This window comes from Ursus arctos, unplaced genomic scaffold (assembly GCF_023065955.2).
Source record: "Ursus arctos isolate Adak ecotype North America unplaced genomic scaffold, UrsArc2.0 scaffold_9, whole genome shotgun sequence".
In the NCBI taxonomy this organism is placed as follows: Eukaryota; Metazoa; Chordata; class Mammalia; order Carnivora; family Ursidae; genus Ursus; species Ursus arctos.
Window position 1 is genome coordinate 60,382,768 of NW_026623111.1, and position 25,329 is coordinate 60,408,096.

The following is a 25,329-nucleotide window of genomic DNA, read 5'->3' on the forward strand; positions in this document are numbered from 1 at the left end:
CTCTGCTGAGTTCACTCACCTCATCTCTTGCTAGTCCTGGCCTTGCCCTTTATGTGGTGGTAGCAGACCCCACACCCATGCCATTTCCTGCCTCTCTCTGTGTTCCCACACTTCCCTCTTCCTGGAACTGCTTATTCTGCCTCCTTCTCTGCTCCCCAGCCCCCACATTTAACTGCTTCTAAGACTCAGTCCCGGTATTACTATTTCCCAGAGCCTCTGTTCCCCAAGCTGGCCTGAGGGCCCTGTCTCTGTTTCCCATTCTAAATCCCGCATATCTCTGTCCTAGCAATCATCACCTTGTATGTAAATTACCCACTCTGATAAGTTTTGTATTTAAACTTACTGCTCGTTCTCGCACTGGGTTCCTTCAGGCCTGCATCTAGGTCACTTTGGAGCCTCAGCAGCAGATACAGTGCCTGGCTACCAGCAAGTAGACACTCATCTTGGAAGCGGGTATTCTGATTGCTTTCCTGACTTCTGTATAGTCTCTCAGCTTTTTGCTTTGCTTTCTTCCACCCCAAGCTCTTCATACCTCAGGGACGCTTGCCTGCCCTGAGAAATTGGGGCCATAGGGATGGTTCATGTGCCATTGTCCTGTCCTTGCCAATGAAAAGGATGATGCAATTATAGGAAATAGGTTTGCCTCGTGTGGCAGCATCTGAGAAAGAGGGAAGGGAAATGAATTACATGCACACAGTCATGGCAGAGCAAGGAGATCGTAGGAGTCAGAGCTCTTGGCAGAAGCCAGTGTGTTGTTAGGTTATAAAATCATAGGGTCTGTTAGGTGGCAGTAAGAAAAGCAATAAGCTGCTTTCCTCCTGGGCATGCAAAGTGGAGAGTCTATGGGCATCCCATGTCCACGTGCTCTGAGGACCACAGCTTCAAATGCACAAGCAGTTTCCTCTCAGTGTGATGCAAGCTTTCTCTTCCCAATGTACATATGATGGTGGGCATTGTGGCCCCTCTGTAGGGTACAGTGGGACTTGCTGGCAAAGAAGAAGGCAGGTGCTTGCATTATAGTGAGAAGTTTCATCTTGAAAGCAATTACCTGACACAACAAACTGATACGTGTAGAAGTCAGAATAGATTTCAGGAAGGGGTGGGTTATGGACGGGGAAGGGGCATGAAGGAGACTTCTGGGGTTCTCTGCCTAGACCTGCATGGTGGTTACGTGGCTGTTTGTATATGTAAAGTCATCGTGGAGCCGCACACAGAAGGTCAGTGCACTGTGTGCAGTTACTGTACACATGCCGTTCCTCAATAAATTTTAAAAAAGAAAAGAAGTCACTTGGAAAAGTTTATATGATGTCATTGAAAAAACAGGGAGGCTGGAGGCTGATTCTGACACTTAAAAAAAGTGACTGAAACACTGCCTTCAAACTAATATGATCGCTAATCTGTGACTAAAATTTAGCTGTCATGAAACATCTGTGATTGTTAGGATCACACAGGGTCTGTGGAGAAAGTGCAGGGAGGTGGCACCGTGGCACATGTTTGCCTGAGCCCCTTTCCCCTCTGGCTTCACCCCATGTTCTCTCCCCTCAGAGCGCTCAGCGTCAGGGTCCCAGGGTCTCGGGGCACTTGTTTCACTTCATCAGATTGTTTCTTGGACTTGGACTGAAGTACAGCTTTCACATTAAGTGATGCTTTTATTTTTTGGAAATGATTTTTTATTGTGGTAAAATAATATATATATAACATAAAAGTTGTCATTTGAGCCATTTTTAAGTGAACAATCAATGGCATTAATTACATTCACAATATGCAACTGTCATCATTATTTATTCCCCAAAACTTCTTCATTACCCCAAACAGAACCTCTGTACTGTTAAGCAGTCACCCCCACCCCCAGCCCCTGGTCACCTTTAATCTACTATCTTTGTGGATTTGTCTGTTCTAGATATTTCATGTAAGTGGAATCATACCGTATTTGTCCTTTTGTGTCTGGCTTATTTGACTTAGTACAATGTCTTCAGGATTCATCCATGTTGTAGCATGTGTCAGAACCTCATTCCTTTTTATGGCTGAATAATATTCCATTGTGTGGATAGACCACATTTTGTTTATCCATTCATCTATTCATGAATGTCGTTTCCACATTTTGGCTATTGTAATTATGTAGCAAACATTGGCTAAACAATACTTTTCAAAATTATGTAAAATTTGATTATTGTCACCTTCTCAAAATTCTTACCTATCCTTCAAGTCTTGACTAAGATGTTAGCTTCTCTGTGAAGAAATCATCCTCTTCCGATCAATGCATTTGTGCTCACACCTTCTGTTCTCCTAGGTCTGGCGCCGTGCCTCTAATCTGGAGCTGTGGGCTATACATGTGGGCTATCTCTCAAAATCAAGAGAGAGCTTGAGTCAAAGGAGCTTGAGGAAGGGCAAGGCTGGCAAATCAAGGAAGGATATCTGAACAGATTGTCTGAAGGAACGAATTAGAGGTCTGTCCTAAGGGAACCAGGGAATGAGCATGCAAAGATGTTGAGACGTGGGAAGAAGACCGACTTTTTCTTCATTGAGCATGTTATGGGGCAAGCCTGGTGGTATCTGTAAGACCAAGGATGGTCAAATCTCTATAACCATACTTATTTATTTTTTATTCACATGCCTTTCACTACATGGCATTTTCCGTGCTCATGAGGTCAAAAATGTGTCCTAACTTAGAATTTCCAGCCCTGAGCTTAGCACATAATAGGTACTTGAATTAGTTAAAATACAGATACGACTTGCTTTAACAGAACAAATAACAGTGGCTTATTGGCTAAGGCTAGTTTTTCTGAGAAGTGGAATGAAAATGGGTGTGCAGGTGTTTTATTGTTGAGTACTCTTGGAGAAAACACCTGTGAGAGTGAGGAAAGTGATGTGGAGTAGAAAGAAGTTGAACTGTGATGCAATAGAGAGTTATCAGTAGAGACCTCAGCTGATCTCAAGGGAAGCTCTGGAGTTGGGATGGCTATTCAGAGTTCATCATGCATCCAGGCGAAGAGACTCGTGGTTGCACTTCCTTGTAGATCAGTCCCTACATGCAGGCTACCTGTAGTGGAGGAACATTATAGGGCGGCTCCCCTCAGCTAAGACCAATTTCCAGCCAGCGCTTCTGGCAGCTGGAGAAGTAAATGCTTTCAGCCTGAAGGTTGAGGTCTGAGTGGCCTACCAGGACTAGAGCGCGGCATAGTTTGGGGGACTCAGACTTCTTCCATCCTGTTGATTTATGTTACAAAGACATATGCATTCTACCCCCACATATGCATTCTAAGGGAAATAGGCATAATAGGATATGTGTCTCTTTCTTCTATTCACTTGGACATTTCCCCTAAGTTACACACGTCGTTCCATTGACTTGCCAGTGTCTGGAACAGCCAGATGAACACATCTAGCAGCAAAAGAAGCTGGGACATTATTTCTTATTCCCTCCCAGCCTTATACCCCAAGGTATAATTGACAAAATTGTATATATTAAAAGTGTACAGTGTGGTGATCTGATATACACATATATTGTGAAGTGATTATCACAGTCAGGTTAATAAACACATCCATCACTTCACACAGTTACCAATTTTGTGTGTATGTATAGTGGGAATGCCAAAATCTACTCTCTTAGCAAATTTCAAGTATACAGACCAGCTACAGCTACCATGCTGTGCATCAGATCCCCAGAACTTACTCATCTTATAACTGAAAGTTAGTTTTTTTTGTTGTTGTTGCTTTTTTTTTTTTTTTTTACCAGCATCTCTCCTTAGGACATTTATTTCTTTTGTTTGTCTCTATAAGGTATGAATGAAGGAAACCAACATGAATGAAAGTGGTTATTTTGGGTCTTTTATTCATGTTGTATTTCCCAAGTTTTCCAGACTAATCATGTAGAGCTTTTATAATCAGGATAAATATTATTAAAGTGTATAACAGCTGTAGTTGATTGCTGGAAGAATATGAACTTTTAAAGGGTGAAACTTTAACTGGTTTCTGTATCAAATATGGAAACCACAGAGAGGAAGAAGGCAGTAGACAGTCACCAGGATGGCTTTAAATAATTATTTATTTAATTAGTTAACTCAGCAAACATTTAATGAGCATTCTCCTTGACCAGGGGAAAATTTCCTTCTATTGCTTTTGTTCAATCTTCATTGATTGCGACCTTCTAAGATTGAAAGTTAATCAACCACAAAGTGGGTGCTTTTTCAAGTTAGAAACATTCATGTGTAATTACATGTGTGCATGGACAACTTTAATAGGTGTTGGGTTTGTTATTTATGTTTGCCATTGGATTTAGAACAAAGCTGGAGTGTGAGACAATAAGGTCTCTGCACCCTCAGGAAAGTAGTTGGCTATGGGGATTTGATGGGGGGGAGCTGACTTCACTGTCGTGGCTCCCCTAGTGTATTTGGTTGCTATAGCTGAAAAAGACAAAGGCTAGAAGTCTCCTTTCTTATTTCTTTCTCCCTTTCCCAGCCTGTACACTTGTGTTCTGTGACTCATTTGGGCAAAGGCACCATAACATTCTATCAGCAATAAATTTTCCTGCTTAATTTTATAGTATCTTGATGGGTTAGGAATAATCTAAATTCTGTGTCTGTCTTGAAGTCATCTACAGCCTATCATAAATTGTTCTGCCACGTGCACATTTTAAAAATAAATTTTATTACAGAAAAATAGGTAAATACAAAATTAGAATAATATAATGAACCCTATGCAGCCTTTATTTAGGTTCAAGAATTATTAATATTTTCCCACTTTTTATTTTTTGCTGGAGAATTTGAAAGCAAATCCTTTATTGTGTCTGAACATCCCACAGACATCTTGATAAAAGCTGCACCCTTCACGGATACATTGCAGACTTCCTTGAGGGCTGCATGTGAAGAGTGTTTTTGATTTTACGGCGGAAATTTTCCTCAAGCCAATAAGTTGCTTGTGCCAAGACCAATTAATTTACTCATTCATAACCAAGAGAAATAGTATGTGCTGTTAGTCAAGTGAGCTGTGGAGCCCTTACCTGGCTTTTGCTTGCCATTTATTTTAATTTGTTTGTCCTCACACAGCATTACTAGCCAGTCATTTCTCAGCAGCCTTGAATGAACTGAGGAGCCCTTGTCACAGAATTAGGGGACAAAGAGAGAGCTTTCTTTGCATAAAGACTGTCCTCCTAGACGCTATGATCCGGGAGTCTGTGTTCCTTGAAATTAACGATCACGTCAGAGGTGCCATCTTCCCTAAAGCAGTCAGTCACTAGCCGGTGTGTCAGCTGCCTTTCTCATGCAGAAAGAACTGAAGTTTAGAACACACCTCATGGCTATCTCAGCTACTCTGCTTAACTTCACTGTGGTCTATAAAATGGTTTTTTAAATAACAGTAAAATTTGCATAACATAAAATTTACCATCTTAACCATTTTTAAGTGTACAGTTCAGTAGTGTTGAGTATATTTACATTGGCAACCGATCCACAAAACTCTTTTCATCTTGGAAAACTGAAACTCTGTACTAAACAATTAATTTCCCATTCTCTATTACCCCCATGCCCTGGCAGCCATCGTTCTACTTTCTGTCTCTATGAATTTGACTACTCTAGGTATCTCATATAAGTGAAATTATACAGTCTTGGTCTCTTGCGACTGGCCTGTTTCACTTAGCATAGTGTCCTCAAGGTTCATCCATGTTGTAGCATGTGCCAGAATTGCCTTGCTTTTTACAGCTGACTACTATTCCACTGTATGTATACACCACATTTTGTTTATCCATTCATCTGTTGATGGTTACTTGGGTTGCTTCCACATTTTGGCTCTTGTGCTGCTGTAAACATGGGTGTGTACAACACGTTCTTTAGGTGAAAACTTCTTTTCTTGTTCTGGAATATGTTGTTTCCTTGTATTTTGGGTGCCTACCATTGGTTGAGTACTATCCTTCCCTGACGTTACTGCAGGACCTAAAATGCCATTTCATTATATCTTTCAAATCCTGGGCACTTTTTCTCCTTGACCTGCTGTGCCATTTGCCATTGGTATGGCCACCATTTGGTATAGTGCTTGAGACACAGTGTAGATATTTGTTAAACAATTAAATGAATGAACAAATGAATGAACGAATGAATGAATGAATGAATGAATGAAAATTAAATTGAAGAGAAACAAGTTGTTTTTCTCCATAAAATGGATGGGACCTCAGGGGTACCTGGGTGACTCAGTTAAGCGTCTGCCTTCAGCTTAGGTCATGATCTCAGGGTGAGCCTGAGTGGATCAAGCCCCACATTGGGCTCCCTGCTCAGCAGGGAGTCTGCTTCTCCCTCTCCCTCTGCTACTACGCCCTGCTTGTTCCCTCTCTCTCACTCTCTCTCTCTCCCTCCCTCAAATAAATAAAGATCTAAAAAAAAAAAATGGTTGGGACCTCAGGCCTGTCTAGATATATTCCAGAAGGCTTCTCTTTCAAACATCTGGCCCATGTTCCTATTTAAATTAACTCAGTATAGATTAATTTACCTATTGTTCTGTATTTTTAGTCAAAACACACTAGCATATCCAATACTTCTTTTCCTGCCTTTCTTCCCATGATTTGAACAAGTAGAGGCTCAATATATATTTATTACAAATGAGTAAATCTGAGAGTGAATGTATGTATGAAGGAATTATTTAATGAATGAGCCAACTAAGAATATATTCTTTGGTGAGTGGTATATTTCTTGGAGACCTTCATTATGATAGGAGAGAGAAAGGGAAGGAAGGAGGAATGGGAGGGACGTAATTTATTCTCTCATTCCACAACTAACCACAGTTCTAGGTACTGGCGGTTCAGCAGCAAACAAAGCAGGCATGGTTTAAGCTCTCAGCATCTTACCTTCTGGGGAGTGAAACAGACAACAGAATGATTTCCAGTCGTTCTGGTGCCATGAAAGGAAACAGGAAACCATGGTAGAGAAGAATAGGGGCCTACTGAGGAGGGTAGTCAGGAGGACATAGATGAGGAGGTGACACCTTCAGAGTGAGAAGGAGACTGGTCAGGAGAAGGGGGAGACTGTGCTGAGGCCAGAGGACACCTGGTCAGAGGAAAGCATTCCCAAGGAGCCCATCTGACTTCTGTGGAGAGGGGAGCAGAGAGGAGTGAAGCCAGAGCAGGGACCTGGCAGGCCATGGTAAAGAATTTGGATTTTTTGTTAAGAGCATTGAAAATCCATTGACATGTTTGAGTGTGAGAAAGGTATGATCTAATTTGTGTTTTAAGAAGCTCAGTCTGGTTGCTGTGGGGAAGATTATTGAAGGGTGTGTCTGGAAGAGGAGTGTGCTGTCAGGTCTACTTATGGGAGCCATAGCCCAGGTGAGAGATGAGGGCGACCTGGAGTGGAGGTGACGCTGGAGCCGGAGAGATGGGGGCAGATTGAAGACTCAGTATCGAGATGAGATATTGCCTTCTTCCCCTCCTGTGTTTTGTCTGCTTGTCCCTATGTTTATTTTGTTACCTATGAAGGCAGTTCCTCAAGGTCGGCGGAATCTGTTGCTATTATCACTGCCATCTGGATGAATAATTTCACTTGGTACTGTGTCAGATTCTAGGCATTAGTTCACTGGACAATAGCTATTGCAAGTTTCTATCCCCTCTCACTTATGAACTTAAAAGATCTCTCTCTCTCTCTCTCTCTTACACACACACATCAAAAATATAAATTATTGTAAGTTAATATTTCACTGAGTGAAATATAATGATTCCATCCATCATGGTCATATCTCTTTGATTCCTAAGCTTTGTTTTGGAAAATATACATAGAGAGAAGGGAACAGTCTTAGAAGGATCTGTGTTTAAAATACAGCACACTATGCTTCCTTAAAACTCACTTTTTGTTCATAGAGTGTCGTGAGTTTTGAGTATATCTGGAAATATGTTACATTTGCTATGATTTGTTCAAGCTATTCTGGAGAAGAATAGACTACAATTTTTCCTAGTACAGCTCAGTTCATTATCTGAATACTGCAACACTAAGTCAGGGGTGGACAGTTGTAGGAGTGACATCAAGGGGATTATGTCGGGACCGATAGTCAAATGCACATTGTTTGCCTTATGATACTTGGTTGAAACTCAGGTTATGACTTAACTCTCGGATCTTGTCTAAGGGCAGATCTAAGAGAAGTACTCTGTAGAATTTTTAGACCCACCGTCCTTTTGACCCTGTTCTTAAAATTCTGAAGGGTTAGCCCCAGAATCAATCAAACCAGTCTTCCTAGAGATCTTGAAATAAATGATGGTCCTGAACCTCTCCAGACCCAGAACAACCCACTTGCCACCCTTATCCTATGGGGACGAAGGGGAAACTAATCAACTGTTGGGGATGAAGAAAAGGTGAAACATGTAGGTTGCTTGCCTCGACAAATTCTGACCCCTGCCTACTCTTTTTGTGATTTTTCAAATATAAAATGTGAGATTTCTTAGGAAATGGTCATTAAAATGAATTCTTTATCCCTTCAATTCACAAAATAGTATTTGTAAATTACAGAAGACATATTCCTTTCTCTCCTCACAGAGGGAACATTGTCTGTTTCAGGCTTCATTTTCGCTAATATGGGATTTCAGCTCCAGCTGTAATTCAGGAGGTGCTTGTCTGGTAATTGCATTCTTTTGCTGATTTTTCTCTTTCTCATCTTGAAGGTGATTTTATTTTTTCATGCTATAAACCAAAAGCTATATAATGTTCTTATTAGGGAAGAACAATTAACATATCCATGAATTGTGGTCCTATTTATACATCTTTTATCAGAGTGAATTACTTGCTTGTTTAAGAATGAAGTTCTACCTCATTTAAGACCATTTTTGTCTATTAGCAAATGAATTCTCTTTGAATTTTCATGAGTGTGTTTTACTTCACACCAAAGAGACATTGTTTTAGAAAATCAGAACATTGAAAAATTTTTAAACAAATAAAAAAGTATTATCTGCTTATAAATAGCGGAAGTTGAAACACAAATAATATATTTCCTAATTGCTTTTTCATCTAGCCTTAGCAACAATTGATAACACACTACTTAAACAAAGACGTATTTTAAAAAAGCTTTTAAAAGAGCCATCTGCCAGGTCAAATTGATTAAACATCTAAATAACATGTTGGATTTAAAATAGATTTGTGTGAGGTATCTGTTTCATCCTTGAGGAACAATAATAAACTTTGTGGAGAAGGTTGAGCTTTCTCCAGAGTTTACTTGAGATGTCAAGATAAGTAATTGCCTTGCTGCTACAAATTTGGAACTTAACATTTCGTTGGGCCTATTTTTGCTGCCACTCCATAGATAATAAATTTCATGAATGGATCTTTTCATTGGCGGAAGTTAGCTCCTTTTGTTTTCTCTGCAGAAAATGAGTTGCATTGCTTTGTGATAGGCAGGTATCCAAGCACTAATACTTTTCATTTCAGTCTAGAATCAGGTAATGACGGCCCATCATTCTTCCTGACAGCTGGGATGACAATCTTGCTCGTCCCATATCTTCTAGTACAGCTCAAGGACGGTTACAGTGGCTAGAATTTTATCAGTAGGCCCAAGAGTCAAGGGACAGGAGTGATGTGATCTGGAGTAGGTGATTAACTCTTTCAAGATTCCTCTCATGTTATCAACTCCAAATTGACCAAAAGGTGCTATTTTGCCGTAGAACCTTAAAGGCCATCCTTCACTTATCCCTCTGGAATGATACAAACGCAATCTATTTTGTTGACCAATTCTTTTCCTCTCTCTCTCTCTCTCTTTTTTTTTTTTTTGATGCAGTCAATCAGGTGTTGCCCAGCTAGAGCTTGTAGGACAAACCCAGTCTATGGCTGGCAAGCTAAAGATGGGTTTTATATTTTTAAATGGTTGAAAAATCAGAAGAAAAATATCTCATGAAAATGATAGGTCAGTGCCCGTAAGTAAAATTTTACTTGAACACAACCTGCTGATTCACTTACATATTGCCTATGGCTATTTTCTGCTACATTGAAAAAGTTGAATTGAGTAGTTAGGACAGATACCGTATGGACCACAAAGCCTAAGTTGAGGCAAGTCTAGGCACGTCTCAAAAAATATGTTATTTGCTACGTTTATAGCTATGAACCTGTCCTTAAGTGTAGTGGTGATTTTCCTGTACTGTGGACAAGATATTTTTTTCCAGAACCAAATGGAGAAAATTGTTAGCACGTTTCTCATGTTCAGTATGGTCTACTTGAATTAAGGGAAGAGTCAAAGCAATAAGGTGTCAAAGCCTTATCTAATCCAGAGGTCATCTAAGTTGGAGGTATGGGGTTACTGCATCTTTGACTTTACCTGCTTCCTCTTTATCCAGTCATTTTATTTAGGAGCTCATCTCAACTTCTCAAGGTATGCAAACTTTCAGAAATTTCAACAATACTAGCAGCATTTTTTTCTTTTTCTTTTTCCTTTTCTTTTTTTTTTTAAAAGGAATTAGCCCATGTTTATTATAAAAAATAATACGTGGCCAGCTATCTTTTTTTAAACTAAAAAAAAAAAAGTGGGAATATAGAACTTACTACAAAGATTAAAAATACCAAGTTTTTTAGTGGTCTCTGGCAGGGTTTTAAGATTTTTTTTTCCTTCTCTGCAACAAACTCTTGTATGTATGCAAAGTTAATGGGATAGTAAACAACTTCTGGGCTGATCAATTGATATTTGAAGTAAAGTTACCGGTGAGGGTATTTTGCACATGTATTAGAAACCTTACAAATTTGCATCTGTCCTTTCTTTACTTATGCAGATCAGCTAAGTAGCATGCTATTTAAAGACTTGGTAGGAGTTGTCCTACCTCATGTCATTCTCTGCACTAGCCTGGCTTTAGCATCCCTCTGTGTTAGTGTCCAGGGCGAGCCATCCTGTGTGCGGAGAGCATGTGCTTTGTGGACATGCGGATCTACAGAGAGTTGTAAGACCCCAGCCACCAAGAAGAGGGTGGCAAACCCTGATCTGCAAATGAGCACTTCCTCTTTCCCACACGTGGCATTCAGCTTTAGGGCAAGATCACAAAACCTCTTCAGCACGGATTAAATATCAATCACAGGGCCCCAAATGGATAAAGGCTGAAATAGTGTATTTTGGATGAAGCCCAGGAAACAAATTATACTGTATGTTCTGTCTTTAAAGGAATCATTCCCCCAATGGGGCAGGAAATTTTAGGCTTGTCCACAGTGTGACCAGACAGGACTCTCCCAGGCTGTTTGCAAGGGCTGTAATTAGCCTCCTGTAAGCTCTGGGAGAATACAGGAGAGCAGGGCGGCACTGCGGAGCCTTGCCGGGTTCAGTCTGGACTATTCCTGGGCCTGAGGCACTGGTTGATTCTACTCAGCTCTGGAAGAGTTTCCAGCCGGAACTTCTGAAAACTCCAGTGGAATCTATTAGAACCCCTCTGCGGGATTCACCCAGGACTGTGGCTCTGGTCAGCAGGTTGTAATGGTTCAGTGATTCAGTTACTGCCGCACCTTCCCCATCACCCCTGCTGTCCACTCTGTGGTTTCCTTGTTTCCTGTATGCATTTCATCTCATTGGTGAGATTGTGACTCCCCCTCTCCCGCACCTCAAAACTCCTCGTCTCCTATTCCTTTCACAGCCCCTAAACACTAGTGAGACTTCACATTCAGTTCAATAACTTCTCTGTAAATGTTGACTGTGTGGCAGGACTGGAGAGGCTAGTTCTCGGGAGAATGTGTGCTTTTGCATGTATATATAACTGTGCAATGTTAATGAGTCCCAGCCAGACCTTATAGGAGTGATTTAATTCTCTTGCCATTAGTCAAACAAACAGTAGGTGGGACGGGTGTTAAGCTTAAATATCTCCGGTGCACCATTTGAACCATACGTACCACCTGTGGGTTTTTTGCAACCTGCCCTTTTGTTGCGGTGGGTCCCCTAATTCTCTTTTCAGTCCCTTTCATCTCTTCATTGTTCTCAAAGGCACAGTGCTGTAAACCACATAGAGGCCTTTCAACTTCCCTTGCATTTTGTTTGATTCAGCCAATTGACTAGTACTGTCAGCTAATTGGAGTGGAAATGTAAAATGAAAGCTGTATTATTCAGCTGCCAAGTCTCCTCACTTGGCAGGGAGTGGGTGATGCTGGTAATTGTACCAGAAGTGTAATTGCTCTGGGTTCTGCCTCTGGATTTAACAGTGAACCCTGGGAGGGTCTTCCTCAGAGACACCTGATACCTGCTTCTCTTTAGTGGCTTTCTGGCAAACAGTGAGGCTTGAAGCAAATCAAATCTAATCAAGCATTCTTACGTTGTTAGAGAATACAACTACTGTGTATTTTGCTGACTGCGGGAGTGGATTGCTTCGTTTAAGTACTTAGTCAATATGTCATTCCCATCAGAACTGGCAGTTAATTTCCTCTTGGTTTGGAATGGGGGTGGAATCCACGTTCCCAGAGGTGAAGATGCTAACCTCATATGCCAGTCGTGGCCTGTGCCAGGATGTTCTGGGGAACAGTAGCTGGTGCAGAACAGAAGCCCATTTGTAAACTACTTATGAAGGAGGGAGGGTTTACATGTCTGGAAAGAGCTGAATAGATTAATGGAAAAATAAGGAAAGTAAAATGTAGTTCATTAGTTCGTCTTTAAAGTTAATCGTCTCCGTGGTTTTGGAAAGCTAACCAAGCTGGCTTTCTTTTGTCTTTTCTTTTCTGTTTTTTTCCACTTTAATTCGTGAACGGAGTGACAGTGGTGAACCATACTTCAGGGTAGATTATGTGGGCTGTAGCATGTGGGATCGTATGGCAAGGGGAACTTCGCTCTTCCCCACGACTTAACCCTGAGTCCATGGCGTACGATAGTGACCTTTCTCACTTAACCTGCCAGGACGGAGCTTCAGAATCCTCCTCAACACAGCATTTTAAGTGTGTTTTTCTTTTGCAGAGCTGGCATATGTGAGAAAACCTGTTTACTATCTCTGAGTTAGAACTTTAGAAGAATATTTCCACTCTTAACCCAGGAAATGGAAATAGCAGCAGCTATGTAATTAGTGTACTCTTCTCATTTGCCAAGATTAAGAGGGTTGATTTGTGCAGTGTTGTCTGGTACAGTTCTGTTACCATATCATTATTACTTTATTATGCCATGTGGCTTTATAGAAAGCTTCCTCACACATTTCCAGAGGAGAAGCTGTTTTTGTTTCCTTAGAAGCTTCAGATCTTGAGTAAGATATTGAGAATAAGGTTGCTGAGGCAGGGCTGGCTACCTTTGTTGGTCCCAGCTTCCCTCCTGCACAGAAATCCTTGCCGGCTGCAAGGAGGTGGGGTGGAGATGGCAACAGCAGCCAAAGTCAGTTAGGTCAGTTGATCAGTTATGCACAAACCTGTCGAGAGCTGTTCTCTCCAGAACAATTATTTTTTAGTTGAAAGAGCATGGTTCTTGAAACCAAGCAGTCCTGGCTTCATACTCAGGATTTCCCAGGTAATATGTCACCAAACTATTTTTAAAATTTTGGTTTCTTTTTCTTTTCTTTTTTTTGTAAGACAGAAGCAATAATTTAGTAATTAACAGGATTTTTACAAGGATTAAATGTTACATGTAAATACACATATACACACATTTCTATGTAATATGTATGTTATAGGTGTATATATGCATGTATACGTACCTATAATATACACATATAGGTATATATAAGACACGCACATATGTGTAATATATGTGTGTAGTAGTTCCTTGGTAAAAAATAGCTGTGATTACTGTATGGACATATAACTTGTGTAATGACATTTTAAAATGGACATTATAAAATGGGGTTTGGAAAGTTATATGTTTGATTTTTTTTAATGCATTATCTTAATGATATCTTATTTTGAAAAGTAAGCTTTCTAACTTGCTTGCACATTAGGAGTGGTTGTATATTGATGAACTTGGTCATGAAATGCACACATGAGAAAAAAAATCCAGCAGATGATGAACTGCTTTATAACTTCTGCACAGAAGTGTACGGTGACGATCCCTCCGAGAAACAGAGGTCATATGGAGATTTATCTGGAGCACAGGAAAGGTCCAAGGATGGAGAAATGGGAGCCTCTGCTCTACCCTGTAAGTGTTGGGCACTGTGCTGAGGAACTGAAAATGTGTTATCTAATTTACCCTCCTAATATTCCTCCATAAAGATATTTTATATTCTTTATTCTTTTTATGTAAAAGTAAACCAAGGCTGTCAGGATAATTGTCTTAAGGTTCTGTAACTAGGCAGGGAGCTGGATTCCAACTCCCAGATGTATGACTCCAGAATTCACCTCCAGATTCTGGACACTGTGACCTAACCTCTGACTTTTATGGAGGAAGAATCTGAGGTTCTGGCAAATGACTTGTCTAGTGTGCCCAGCTTGCTGAAGGCAGGTTCTAACTCCTAGTCCAGTGCTCTTTTTCTGTACTTGGTTCTCTTTCCAATTATTCTTTTCCTTTGTTCCCTAATTGTTTTAAAAAATCTTGCTTCTTCAACTGTATTTCAAGTTCATGTGCATATACATGTAAGGGACGGGGTTGTACTTTTCTGTATCTCCCACTTGCCTAGCAGAATGATAAATCCTCTATAAATTCTTGGTGACTTGAACTGTTGAAAGATTTAGTCTCCGAAATTCCATTTTGAATGAGGCAGTCTATGTATACATATACACAAATTGGGGCTTTATCTCTGAGACATTTAACTGATACTTTATAATAATGGTTCTCAATGTTATTGGATCCACTGTACTGTTTTTATCCAATCTGACAATCTTTATCTTTTAACATTTTCATTCAGTGTAATTACTGATATTTGAAGGTTTATATTTACTATCTTACTGTTTGTTTTCTGTTTGTTCTTCTGTTCTATGATTCTTTTTTCTCTCTTTTCTTCTTTTGGATCAATCCAAAATTCATATCCCCATCTTTTAGCTTGTTAGTTATATACATGCTTTTACTATTTCTTTTAGTGATAATCCTAGAGATTATAACATGTATTAATTATTTTATCTCTTCCCAACTAGGATCTTAAAACACTTTATTTTTTATTTAACCCTTTGCTGTCTTATGTGTTATTGCTATGCAGTTTGTATCTACATATATTTTAAATGCCACAAAATATTATTATTTTTGTTTTGTACAGTTATTTTTTTTGGATTTACCCACACATATGCCCTCTCCTTTACTCTTGATTCCTTCTGACATTGCTATGTTTCCATCTACAATCATTTTCATTTTGCCTGAAGAACTTCCTTTACTTTTTTTTATGTTCAGATCTGCGGGTGACAAATTCTCATAAGTTTTATTAATTTAAAGTGTCTTCATTTCATTTTTAATTTTTGAAGGCTATTTTTGCTGGGTATAGAATTCACTTAGTGATTGTTTTCATTTATCACTTTAAAGATTTGTTTTATGACTTCCATCATTTTTTGTGGAGAAGTTGGCTATCAGATTTATTGTTCTTCTTTGAATATAATTCTCCACCCTTCTATAGATTTGAAGATTTTTCTGTATGGAAGCAACTTAAGTGACTGTCAGTGGATGAATAAATAAAGAAAATGTGGTACACACACACACACACACACACACACATATACACACACACACACATACACACACACACACATACACACACACACATACACACACACACACACACACACACACACACATACACACACTGGGATATTATTCAGCCTTTAAAAAGAAGGAAATCCTATCATTTGTGACAATATAGATCAACTTGGAGAGCATGATGCTAACTAAGTGAAATAAACCAGACTGAGAAAGACAAACACAACATGATATCACTTATGGATGGAATCTGAAAACAAAACAAAACAAAACAAGACAAAACAAAAAAAAACCTGTCAAACTTATATAAGCAGAGAGTAGAAAGTGGTTGCTAGGGGCCAGGGGTGAGGAGGAATAGAGAAAGGAAAAATATATTTTATTCTTTACTGTTAGTTTTTCATAGTCTTACTCTGATGTGCTTAGGTATTATTTTCTTTATATTTATTATGCTTGATAGTCCTTTTACTTCTTGAATCTATGGCTTAATGTTTTTCTTCTGTCTTGGAAAGTTCTTGGCTGTTAGTTTTTCAAAAATTTATTTCTGCCTATTTCTGTCATGTCTTCCTCAGTTGCCCATGTGTTAAACCTTGAAGCATGTTTCGTGTGTCTCCCATGCTCTTTTCTGTTTTCTATACTTTTTGTTTTTTTGTCCTTCAGTTTGGATATTTTTCTATTGAGCTATCTTCTTACTTACCAATATTCTTTTGAGCTATGTCCAGTATTCAGTTAAACAAAATTAATTTCATTTGTTTGTATTTTTCTGTTCTAGAATTTCAAATTAATTGTGGTTGGGATACTGGTTATGTGATAAAATATTCATAGTTATTTTAAAATTTCCAGTATATTTTTTTGTCCTCTGTTATTTTCATAAAGTTCTAAACAAAAAATACAATCTTTCTTTGAGTTACATGATAGTTAAAGTTCTGGATAATTCAGTGTGTATTATTACCAGTCAATAAGTTCTTCGTGTTTATAAGTAAAACAGAGTTAGAGTAAATAATCAGATAATTATAAACAGATTTTTCACTGACATGAATGTTCAGTAGGACATTCAAATGTCGTGTGGAAGTGGGACAGTTTTTCTTTGTGTTTTGCATGACGTGAAATCTAGAATTCATGATCCCTGTCCATTAAATGCCAGTAGTACCCCAATCTTCAGTCTTTAAAACAAATTCTAAAATGCTTTGTAGGGTGGCATCGCCCCTGTTTAGGAGCCTGCTTTACATTAAATAGTGAGGTTGCATTGTCTGTAGTGAAATCTTTGACTCAGGGTCTTGGCCAGGCCTGAAAACAGACATTTTAGGATGTGGCTTTACCTGGTTGAATGCGAGTGTCAGAACAGCTCTCAACCATTTACTGGATGGCCAATTTAACTAGGCCAACTGCCAAGAGCCTGGCTACAGGAAAAATAAAAAAGGAAAAAAGAAAGTTGGGGAATAAGGACATGCAGCAGAACTTCAAATGATCTGTACAGTATTCGCATGCTGGAACGTGATAGCTGGAACATGCTATTCATGTTCACTTGAATGAGCTTGGCATTCAAGTCAGAAATAGAGGGGCCCTTTCAGAGCAAAGGTCTTGACTGAGACATAAGTCTAGAAGACAGGATCTTAGTGCGTATTGAAATGGCCACTGCAGGTGCAAGACTTTTATTGGACAGCATGGGGAGTGAAGTGCTGTTGTCTGTATATTTGGCTTTTTAGCAATTACATCACAAAATAGCTAGTGATTATCTAAATTTGGGAATATCCATCCATCCATCAGTCAAAAACATTGTAAGTGCCTGCTATGTTTTAGTCACTATGGGAACACAAAGGTACTTATATATAAAGAAATAGTCTCTACTCTTGGGAAGGGAGGGAGGCAAATAAACTAATTGTAAAAGAATGATAATGATATATTGCAGAGGAAGACAAGAAAATAAATAATATGAGAGATAATGGTATAGCAATAATTTATTTCATGTGCAAACATTTTGAATGTTTGTTTTTCTTCGTTTGCCTTAGGAATATGAAATGAAGTCTTTGAGAGCAGAATTTTTTAGAGGAAAAATATAATTAGAAACTTAAGTTATATTAGGGTCTCCCTATATCTGACTTACTTAAAGTGGAAAAATGAGTCAGTCTGTTTATTCATTATAGAACTTTTTTTCTGTGGGTAACATCTCTAGAAATTTATGAGGGTTATTTTGTCATTGGGGTGCTCTTAGGTTGTCCTTTCACTATAACAGGATTGTGTTAGAATGAATGGAAAGCTGGGTGTAAAAAATAGAAGAGTTACAGAACTAAGCCTGTGTTTCCATTGCTTCAGAATTTGGAATATGAAGCACATTCACTGGGCATTTAATTTTATTCTGCATTTTGAAGAGATCCTCTTTTGTTTGTTTGTTTTGTTTTTTCTCTTCTAGGAGTATAGTTTCCACAGCACTCTCTAGTGGAATATTTTATAAACATTTAGGCTGTGTAAAACGTAACTCCCCCTTCTCTTGGAAACTGGAGATTCCAGGAGGGATTTTCTAAAGTTTTAAATGCTACAACTACACCCTCTGTCATAGAAAATACCATCATCAACTGGTTAGGGTTGTGGCAAATGACCAGAATCATAAGTAACATTTATTGAATGCTTCCTATGTACCAGTCACTGTGCTAATAAGTATATTAGTTTATTTCATGTTTATTATCACTCTATTGGGTTCTATCTTATCCATAGTTTATATGTTAGGAAATGGACACTCAGAAAAGCTAAGAGATTTGTTCAAGATCCCACAGCTAGGGAGCAGTTGAATTGGTGTTTGAATCCAAGTTTACCCACTCCACCGTATTGGTATTGCTACTTGAGTGAGTGTGGTGTATGACCTTGTGTTCATAGACCAAGGCTGTGGGTACAGAAGTAAGTATGGTTGGAAAAATGAAAGCTTCAGAATCAAATGGACAATGGTTCAAATATAGGTGCCATCACTGAATAAGCTTTGGTAATATTACCTAACCTCTGTGAACCTTGGTTTCCTTATCTATAAAGGCGGGGTGATGATATCTATCTCAAAATATTTTAGGAAGAAATATAAAAGATCTGAATGTGCCAAAGAGTCTGGAATCCAGAAGGTGCCATTTTTTTCCTTTTTCTTTTTGTGAAAAATAGGACTTGGAGGAATAAGTCTGGCATTGTGGAAGTGGGGAAGCTTTGGGAACATGAGGCAGAGAAATATTGACTTAGTCAAGGAGGCAGAGAGGTCCTCCCTGAGGAAGCGGTATTTCAACAGAAACCTGGAGGACATATGGAAGTTAGATTAAAAGGGGTAAGTGTGGGCGCGTGGGTGGCTCAGTTGTTAAGCAGCTGCCTTCAACTCAGGTCATGATCCCAGGGTCCTGGGATCAAGCCGTGCATCGGGCTCCCTCCTCAGAGGGAAGCCTGCTTCTCCCTCTCCAACTCCCCCTGCTTGTGTTCCCTCTCTCGATGTGTTTCTCTCTGTCAATAAATAAAATCTTAAAAAAAGGGGGGGTAAGAGTATATAAGGCACCGGGGTGGTTCAGTGGGTCAAGAATCCAACTCTTGATTTTACCTCAGGTCATGCATGATCTCAGGGTTGTGAGATTGAGCTCCATGGTGGGCTCCATGATTTTCTCTCTTCCTCTGCCCCTCCCCCCTCAAAAAATGGAGGGCGTAGGAGTGTGCTTTGCAGGCATGGGGCACATTTTAGGCAGGTAAGTCGCTTAATCTCACAGTCCTTTCCTCTGAAATGTGCAGTACAGCCCTCATGTGCCTTATCTTGGCCTGTAAAGTGAGAGAGTGAAGGTAGCCATGATTTGACCTGGTAAGACTGCTGTACACTAGAAGGCATTCATTGTTATTGATATCGTATGACAATAGTGTGGCATGGAAAAAAAGGATGGCTTTGAATCCAGATCAACTTATTACTAGATGTGCTCTAGACAGTTCCTTCAGTCTTTCCACACCCTATTCCTTCATTTATAAAATGAATGCTTTTATAAATGCATTTATAAAATAAGGCTTTGTTCTCAAGATGCTGTGAGGAGCAGTGGGCTGGCATGTGTATGGGGGACCCGCAGAAGTACTGGCATGTGGCGGGAGCTTGTTCCCTTTCCTACCCTGCCCCCACCTATGCTACCACACCATGCTAGAGAGACATATATACAGGAACTTGATGTTAACTTGCCACACTTTCAGCGTCTCTTGTCAGCCAGCTGAACAGACATTTTCAGTTATATGTAGCAGCGGTCTTTTCATCTGTGACTCATGCTGTTGTTTCCGTATCCAAGCTAATATTCTTATAGCCAGTGCCTTTGGGTTTATCATTTTAAGACAGCAGGAGGGGGATATCAGGTGCAAGTTAGTCACTCCAGGATGCTGAAATGAGAAACAGCTTAGGTCCTTGGTGTGGAAAACAAGAAACTCCACGAGGGGGCCTTATATGGGGCAAGCTTTTGAAATCGGTCTCAAGCAGGGAGTGGTCTGCCATTTTCTCTCTTATTTGGCATTAACTTATATTTGCTCCTCCTGAAAGGAGAGAATTTAATGTAAATATAAGGACTCCTATCTTTTCTTAACAATAGGTATCCTCTGTTCTTTTTTATTTGGGGCCGGATGAGGAGCTTTACATGAACTTTAAAATGAGACTGAATGAAAAAGGTATTGTTTATCTAAGCTGTCTGAGGAAGGGCACTTGGGGAAAAGAATTGAACTCTAAAATAACCTTATGAAAGTTATTGATTTGTTTCTTTATGGTTCCTTGACAAACAAGAACATTATTTCCATGCCTGAACTGGAGCTGGGTCAAAGAACTCTTTTTTTATAGATTATCTTTCCTGAAAACCAGACTTGTCAGAAAAATAAACCTCCAGAAATGAAGATATGAGACCCAGCTGAATATTGTGGCCCTTCCTTGCTTTGAAGGACAAGTAGGGAACACAATTAATTTTTTAAAATCTTCCTGAGTGCACAAATGTTTAGGAATAACTCAAGAAGTTTAGATAAATGGCTCACTGTTTTATATTTGGTAGGTAGTTTGATTTAACTCTACTTCCCCGCTGCCAGTTCAACTCCAAAGCCCAGATTCTATTTACCTATGGTCAGCAGGAAAAGGGACACATTTTTTTTTGTTCTTGTACCTTATATTTTAAAAGTAACTTTAAAAGGTCACATAAGTTTCACCTACCATGTGCAAATACTGTTCTAGACATTAGGGTCACAGCAGTGAACAAAACAAGCAAAATTCCTGCTCTTTTAGGGCTGTGTTCTAATGGGAAAGAGAAAGGCCATTAGTAAACAACTGTATAATATAATGTTAAGTGGTGACTTCTAGGAAGGAAACCAAGTAAAGGAATAGATAGATGCAAAATACTGTCCGAAGAGGTGGTGTTTGAACAGCCACTTGAGTGAAATGAAAGAATAAGCCGTGGAGATGTTTGGAGGAGGAGCACCCCAAATAGAGGGAATGGCAATTTTTAAGGCCCTGCACTGGGAGCATACTCGGTAGTTCCAGGAACAACAAAGAAAACCAGTATAGCTAGAGCCAGTTAAAAAAGGTTTGTGAGAAAGGGTAGAAAATGAAGTCAGAGAGAGAACTAAGTTGCCACTTGAACTTTTTAAGCAGTAGAGAAGTATGACCAGATGCCATCAAGCTAGGACAATCCTATCCTGAAGTCCATTTGCATTCTGAACCCCCCACTTTGGAGCCCGGCTTGCTCTACGTTACAAGCCATGTTCCCCAGAAGGTGCTTGGAGAGACTTTTAGCACCCATTTCCTTGAGGTGCTTTCAACAGCCCTCATTTGTCAGCCCCAAACTGATCCCCAAACTGATCTGTGACCACACAATCTTTAGCTGGGTCCTCCCATTTGATTCAAGAAAGCTTTGGGTCAACCAAGGCTAAACATAAGGACCGAAGAATCAGTAATTCTTGATGCCAAGAAGATCCATCAGAGTTAAGAAAACAAACTCAAAAAAGGAGAGTGTTGTGCTGTCTTCCAGGCTATAAGTGCACAGGGACCTGAGGCCCAAGCTGCTCACAGCTGTCCCCACACCCAGGGAAGCCAGGGGTCCTGGCCTACATCTCCTTACTGGGAGATTCTCAACAGCTCCCTATCTCAGCACTGAGTTACCTAAAGATGGCTTTGAGAAGCTGACATTTCTGTGAAAACACTTCATTTAAAGAAATATGTTTCATTGAATAAATGAGTAAATATACATGCCTATTATACTGGTCCAGCTTTTCTAGAACCTTTTAATATGCTACAAGAAATTATGTAAGTTACATTTTTGTTATTGAAAAAAAATAGAAACTGTGCATAAGAATAAAGGAAAAAACAAAAAAAAATTACCTACAATCTATATACAGGAATGACCATCTTTCACTTACTGGTTTATGTAATTTTGTACTTTGTTTCCATGTGCATGAATATGTTTTTATTATAAAAATGGCATTATGTGACATACAAATGGCTAACAGACACATGAAAAAATGTTCAAAATCATTAGCCATCAGGGAAATTCAAACCAAAACCACACTGAGATACCACCTTACGCCAGTTAGAATGGCAAAAATTGACAAGGCAAGAAACAACAATTGCTGGAGAGGATGTGGAGAAAGGGGATCCCTCCTACATTGTTGATGGGAATGCAAGTTGGTACAGCCACTCTGGAAAACAGTGTGGAGGTCCCTTAAAAAGTTAAAAATGGAGCTACCCTATGACCCAGCCATTGCACTACTGGGTATTTACCCCAAAGATACAGACGTAGTGAAGAGAAGGGCCATATGCACCCCAATGTTCATAGCAGCATTGTCCACAATAGCTAAATCGTGGAAGGAACCGAGATGCCCTTCAACAGATGACTGGATTAAGAAGTTGTGGTCCATATATACAATGGAATATTACTCAGCTATCAAAAATAACGATTTCTCAACATTTGCTGCAACATGGATGGCACTGGAGGAGATAATGCTAAGTGAAATAAGTCAAGCAGAGAAAGACAATTATCGTATGGTTTCTCTCATCTATGGAACATAAGAGCTAGGAAGATCGGTAGGGGAAGAAAGGGATAAAGAAAGGGGGGGTAATCAGAAGGGGGAATGAAGCATGAGAGACTATGGACTATGAGAAACAAACTAAGGGCTTCAGAGGGGAGAGGAGTGGGGGAATGGGATAGACTGGTGATGGGTAGTAAGGAGGGCACGTGGAAGTGCCTATTGCATGGTGCACTGGGTGTTATACGCAACTTATGAATCATCGAACTTTACATCAGAAACCAGGGATGTACTGTATAGTGACTAACATAATATAATAAAAAAATTTAAAAAATGGCATTATATTCTACATATTATTTTTTAACTTGGAAGCACAGTTTTGGGTGAGCTTTATTTCTTTTTTCTCATTTCTGTTCTAAGAAACCAAGGGAATTTAAAATGAGATGAATTAATCAATAATTGAAGTAGGGTTATTATACCATTCAAATTGAAGAAAATTTATGTTGACAGTTGATATACTGCTCTTATAGAATACTGTAAATAATTTCCCCCCAGAAATTTGAGTGAGGGCTATATTCATTATTTATTTTTAGCACTAATGAAATGTTCAATAAATACTTAACCAAGTGAAATAAGTTTTTTTTCCTTGAATTACTTGACTCTTACTTTAAGATATTTGGAGATGGAGGGACTATATTATCTGCAAGAACATTGATCCACGTATTATTAAAAATATTAAAAGCTATATTAACAGATCATATTTTGATTGCTTTTTAGTTTGTCATAATCTAATCCTTTAATCTATATTCTAGGGAAAAAGTATTTTAAGAATTCCTTTTGCAAAATGTGTTAGATTGGAAGAGAGGATTATAAAGCAATGGAATTGCAGTAGTAACATGGAAGATCTGTAAAACTCACTTTACAGTGTTATTTCTTTGGACTTTATGGCTTTATCCAAAGTTTTAGCTATTGAGGAACTCTAGTATCCCCACCTTCATAAAGCAATTTTATGGAACCATAGAAATTGATTCGTAAAGTTTTAGGCCTGAAAATATATAGCCATCTATCCAGGCCTTGGTAAAGGGCTCATTTTATTTAAAATTAGCCATAAATAACTACTCTATGAGGATATCAACATAAGGAAGTTTTTGACAAGTCCGACGGCCTGATGAAGAATTTTTTTCAAACGTAGTTTGATTCCAGTGAAGTAATAACCTTCAGCATTATGGGGATTTTGTAGTGTTATCACTTAGACATTGTTTTATCAAGATCTTGCATCTTAACTGGGTATTTCATTTTGCCTGGATAGATATTTTCTTGAGGGTTAGCAAGTTCTCAGTGTTGTTCATTAATTCAGCAGCACTCAGGAACCACATTCAGTGAAGGGGGTACATAGAAAGGAGTGAAACGAGACCTCCTTGTTTAAAAGAGTCATAGTCTGGTGGGAGGACAAATACGTAAACAAATTCAGGAAGGCCTCTTGGGCCCAGAGAAACCTAACTTTGAATTAACATGAAGAAAAATTACGCATCAATGGGTGAAAGTAAAATATGATTCCCTGTTTTTAGAAGATCCTGTATAGAGGTCAGTAACCAAGTCCAGTGACTGAGAGCTGCTAACAAGTATAATGGACTGTTTTGGAGTCTGGGGTCACTGAGACAAGAATTGACGTGCAGAGAAGTTGACCCCTGGTGTAAGAATGCCATACCTGGAGAGAGTGAAGGTGACTGTGCTGAGAGCCATAGTGAGTATGTGGGGCTGGTATGGCCATCCTGTGTCCAAGTGAAAGGAAGACGTGGATTCCTGGTTGTGTCAGCTCAGTGAGACAGGGAATTCCACTTATCTAAGGAATAATGAAAATGCAGTCTGTGGATTCATTCTTCCCTTCTGCTGCAACATCCTGAATCCTTTCAGTGCTAGGGTCCTAATGAAATAGTAATTTCACTCTGTTCTACGTAGGTAGGCTAGAGTGGGAAGATGAGAAAGTCAGGTACTTATGGAACTGTTTTCTCTCTGAGAAAAGGAAATGTTTAGGAGATGCTTGCTAAATGACTGTGACATCTTAGAAAGCATTTGGATTAAAAATAAATTACACTTAATCCGCCCTTAGTAAGTTCCAGGCACTGTTCAGATCTCTTTAAATACATCGTCTCATTTGCTCCTTTCAACAATCCTATGAGTTAAGTACTTTATCATCCCTACTTCTCAGGTGAGAAACCAGGGCACAGACACCTTAACTTGATGACAGACTCGCCATTTGGAGTGGTGACACCGGGATTCAAGCCCAGGCAGCCGGGCTCCTGAGCCTGGCTGTCCAGGTCTCTTAGAGCTTTGTGATCTTGAGCAAATTACTCAATCTCCCACGTCTTGTTACCTCATCTGTAAAATGGGAACAGTCATAACAATAATGCCAGCTCCATAGAGCTGTCATGCATGTAAGCACCTTGCAGAGATTTGATATGCAGTTACTTCCCTCTCTGCCGGGCCCAGCCCTCTAGAATGATGGCAGAGGTCAGGAAAGCACACAGGCCACCCTCCTCTAGTACCACAAATGCCTCCTCTATCAGTGCGTCCTGCTCCAAGAGTCATGCATAAGTCAGCCTAAGATAATAATCAATAAATGGTAGCTGCTGACTTTGTGAAGTTGTCACTTTTATTTAATCTGTATCCTGAAACTGATATTGTGCTCTTGAAATCAGCAGGGAACATATTTTACCTCGTGCTTGGGAATGAAATTTGTTTTTCTTCACCTACTTGTCATCGCTCCTTCGCTGAAGAAGAGACTGTAGTTGGCACGCTATTGCCAATTTCAGAGGAATGTGCTATAACAATAAAAAAAAG

The 25,329-nt window shown here is 39.4% G+C and overlaps 1 protein-coding gene across 2 annotated transcripts in view; it reads left to right on the top strand.

Moving 5' to 3' along the window:
• FRAS1 (Fraser extracellular matrix complex subunit 1) overlaps window positions 1–25,329 on the top strand; it is a 407,808-nt gene that overhangs the window by 123,633 nt on the left and 258,846 nt on the right. Inside the window, exon 3 of one of the 2 annotated variants that reach the window (XM_048211952.2) lies at window positions 13,921–14,025. The exons of the other annotated variant lie outside the window; for it this stretch is intronic. Coding sequence (XP_048067909.2) covers window positions 13,921–14,025 — 105 coding nt within the window. The remainder of the gene's footprint in view (window positions 1–13,920; window positions 14,026–25,329) is intronic. 2 annotated transcript variants of the gene reach the window in all.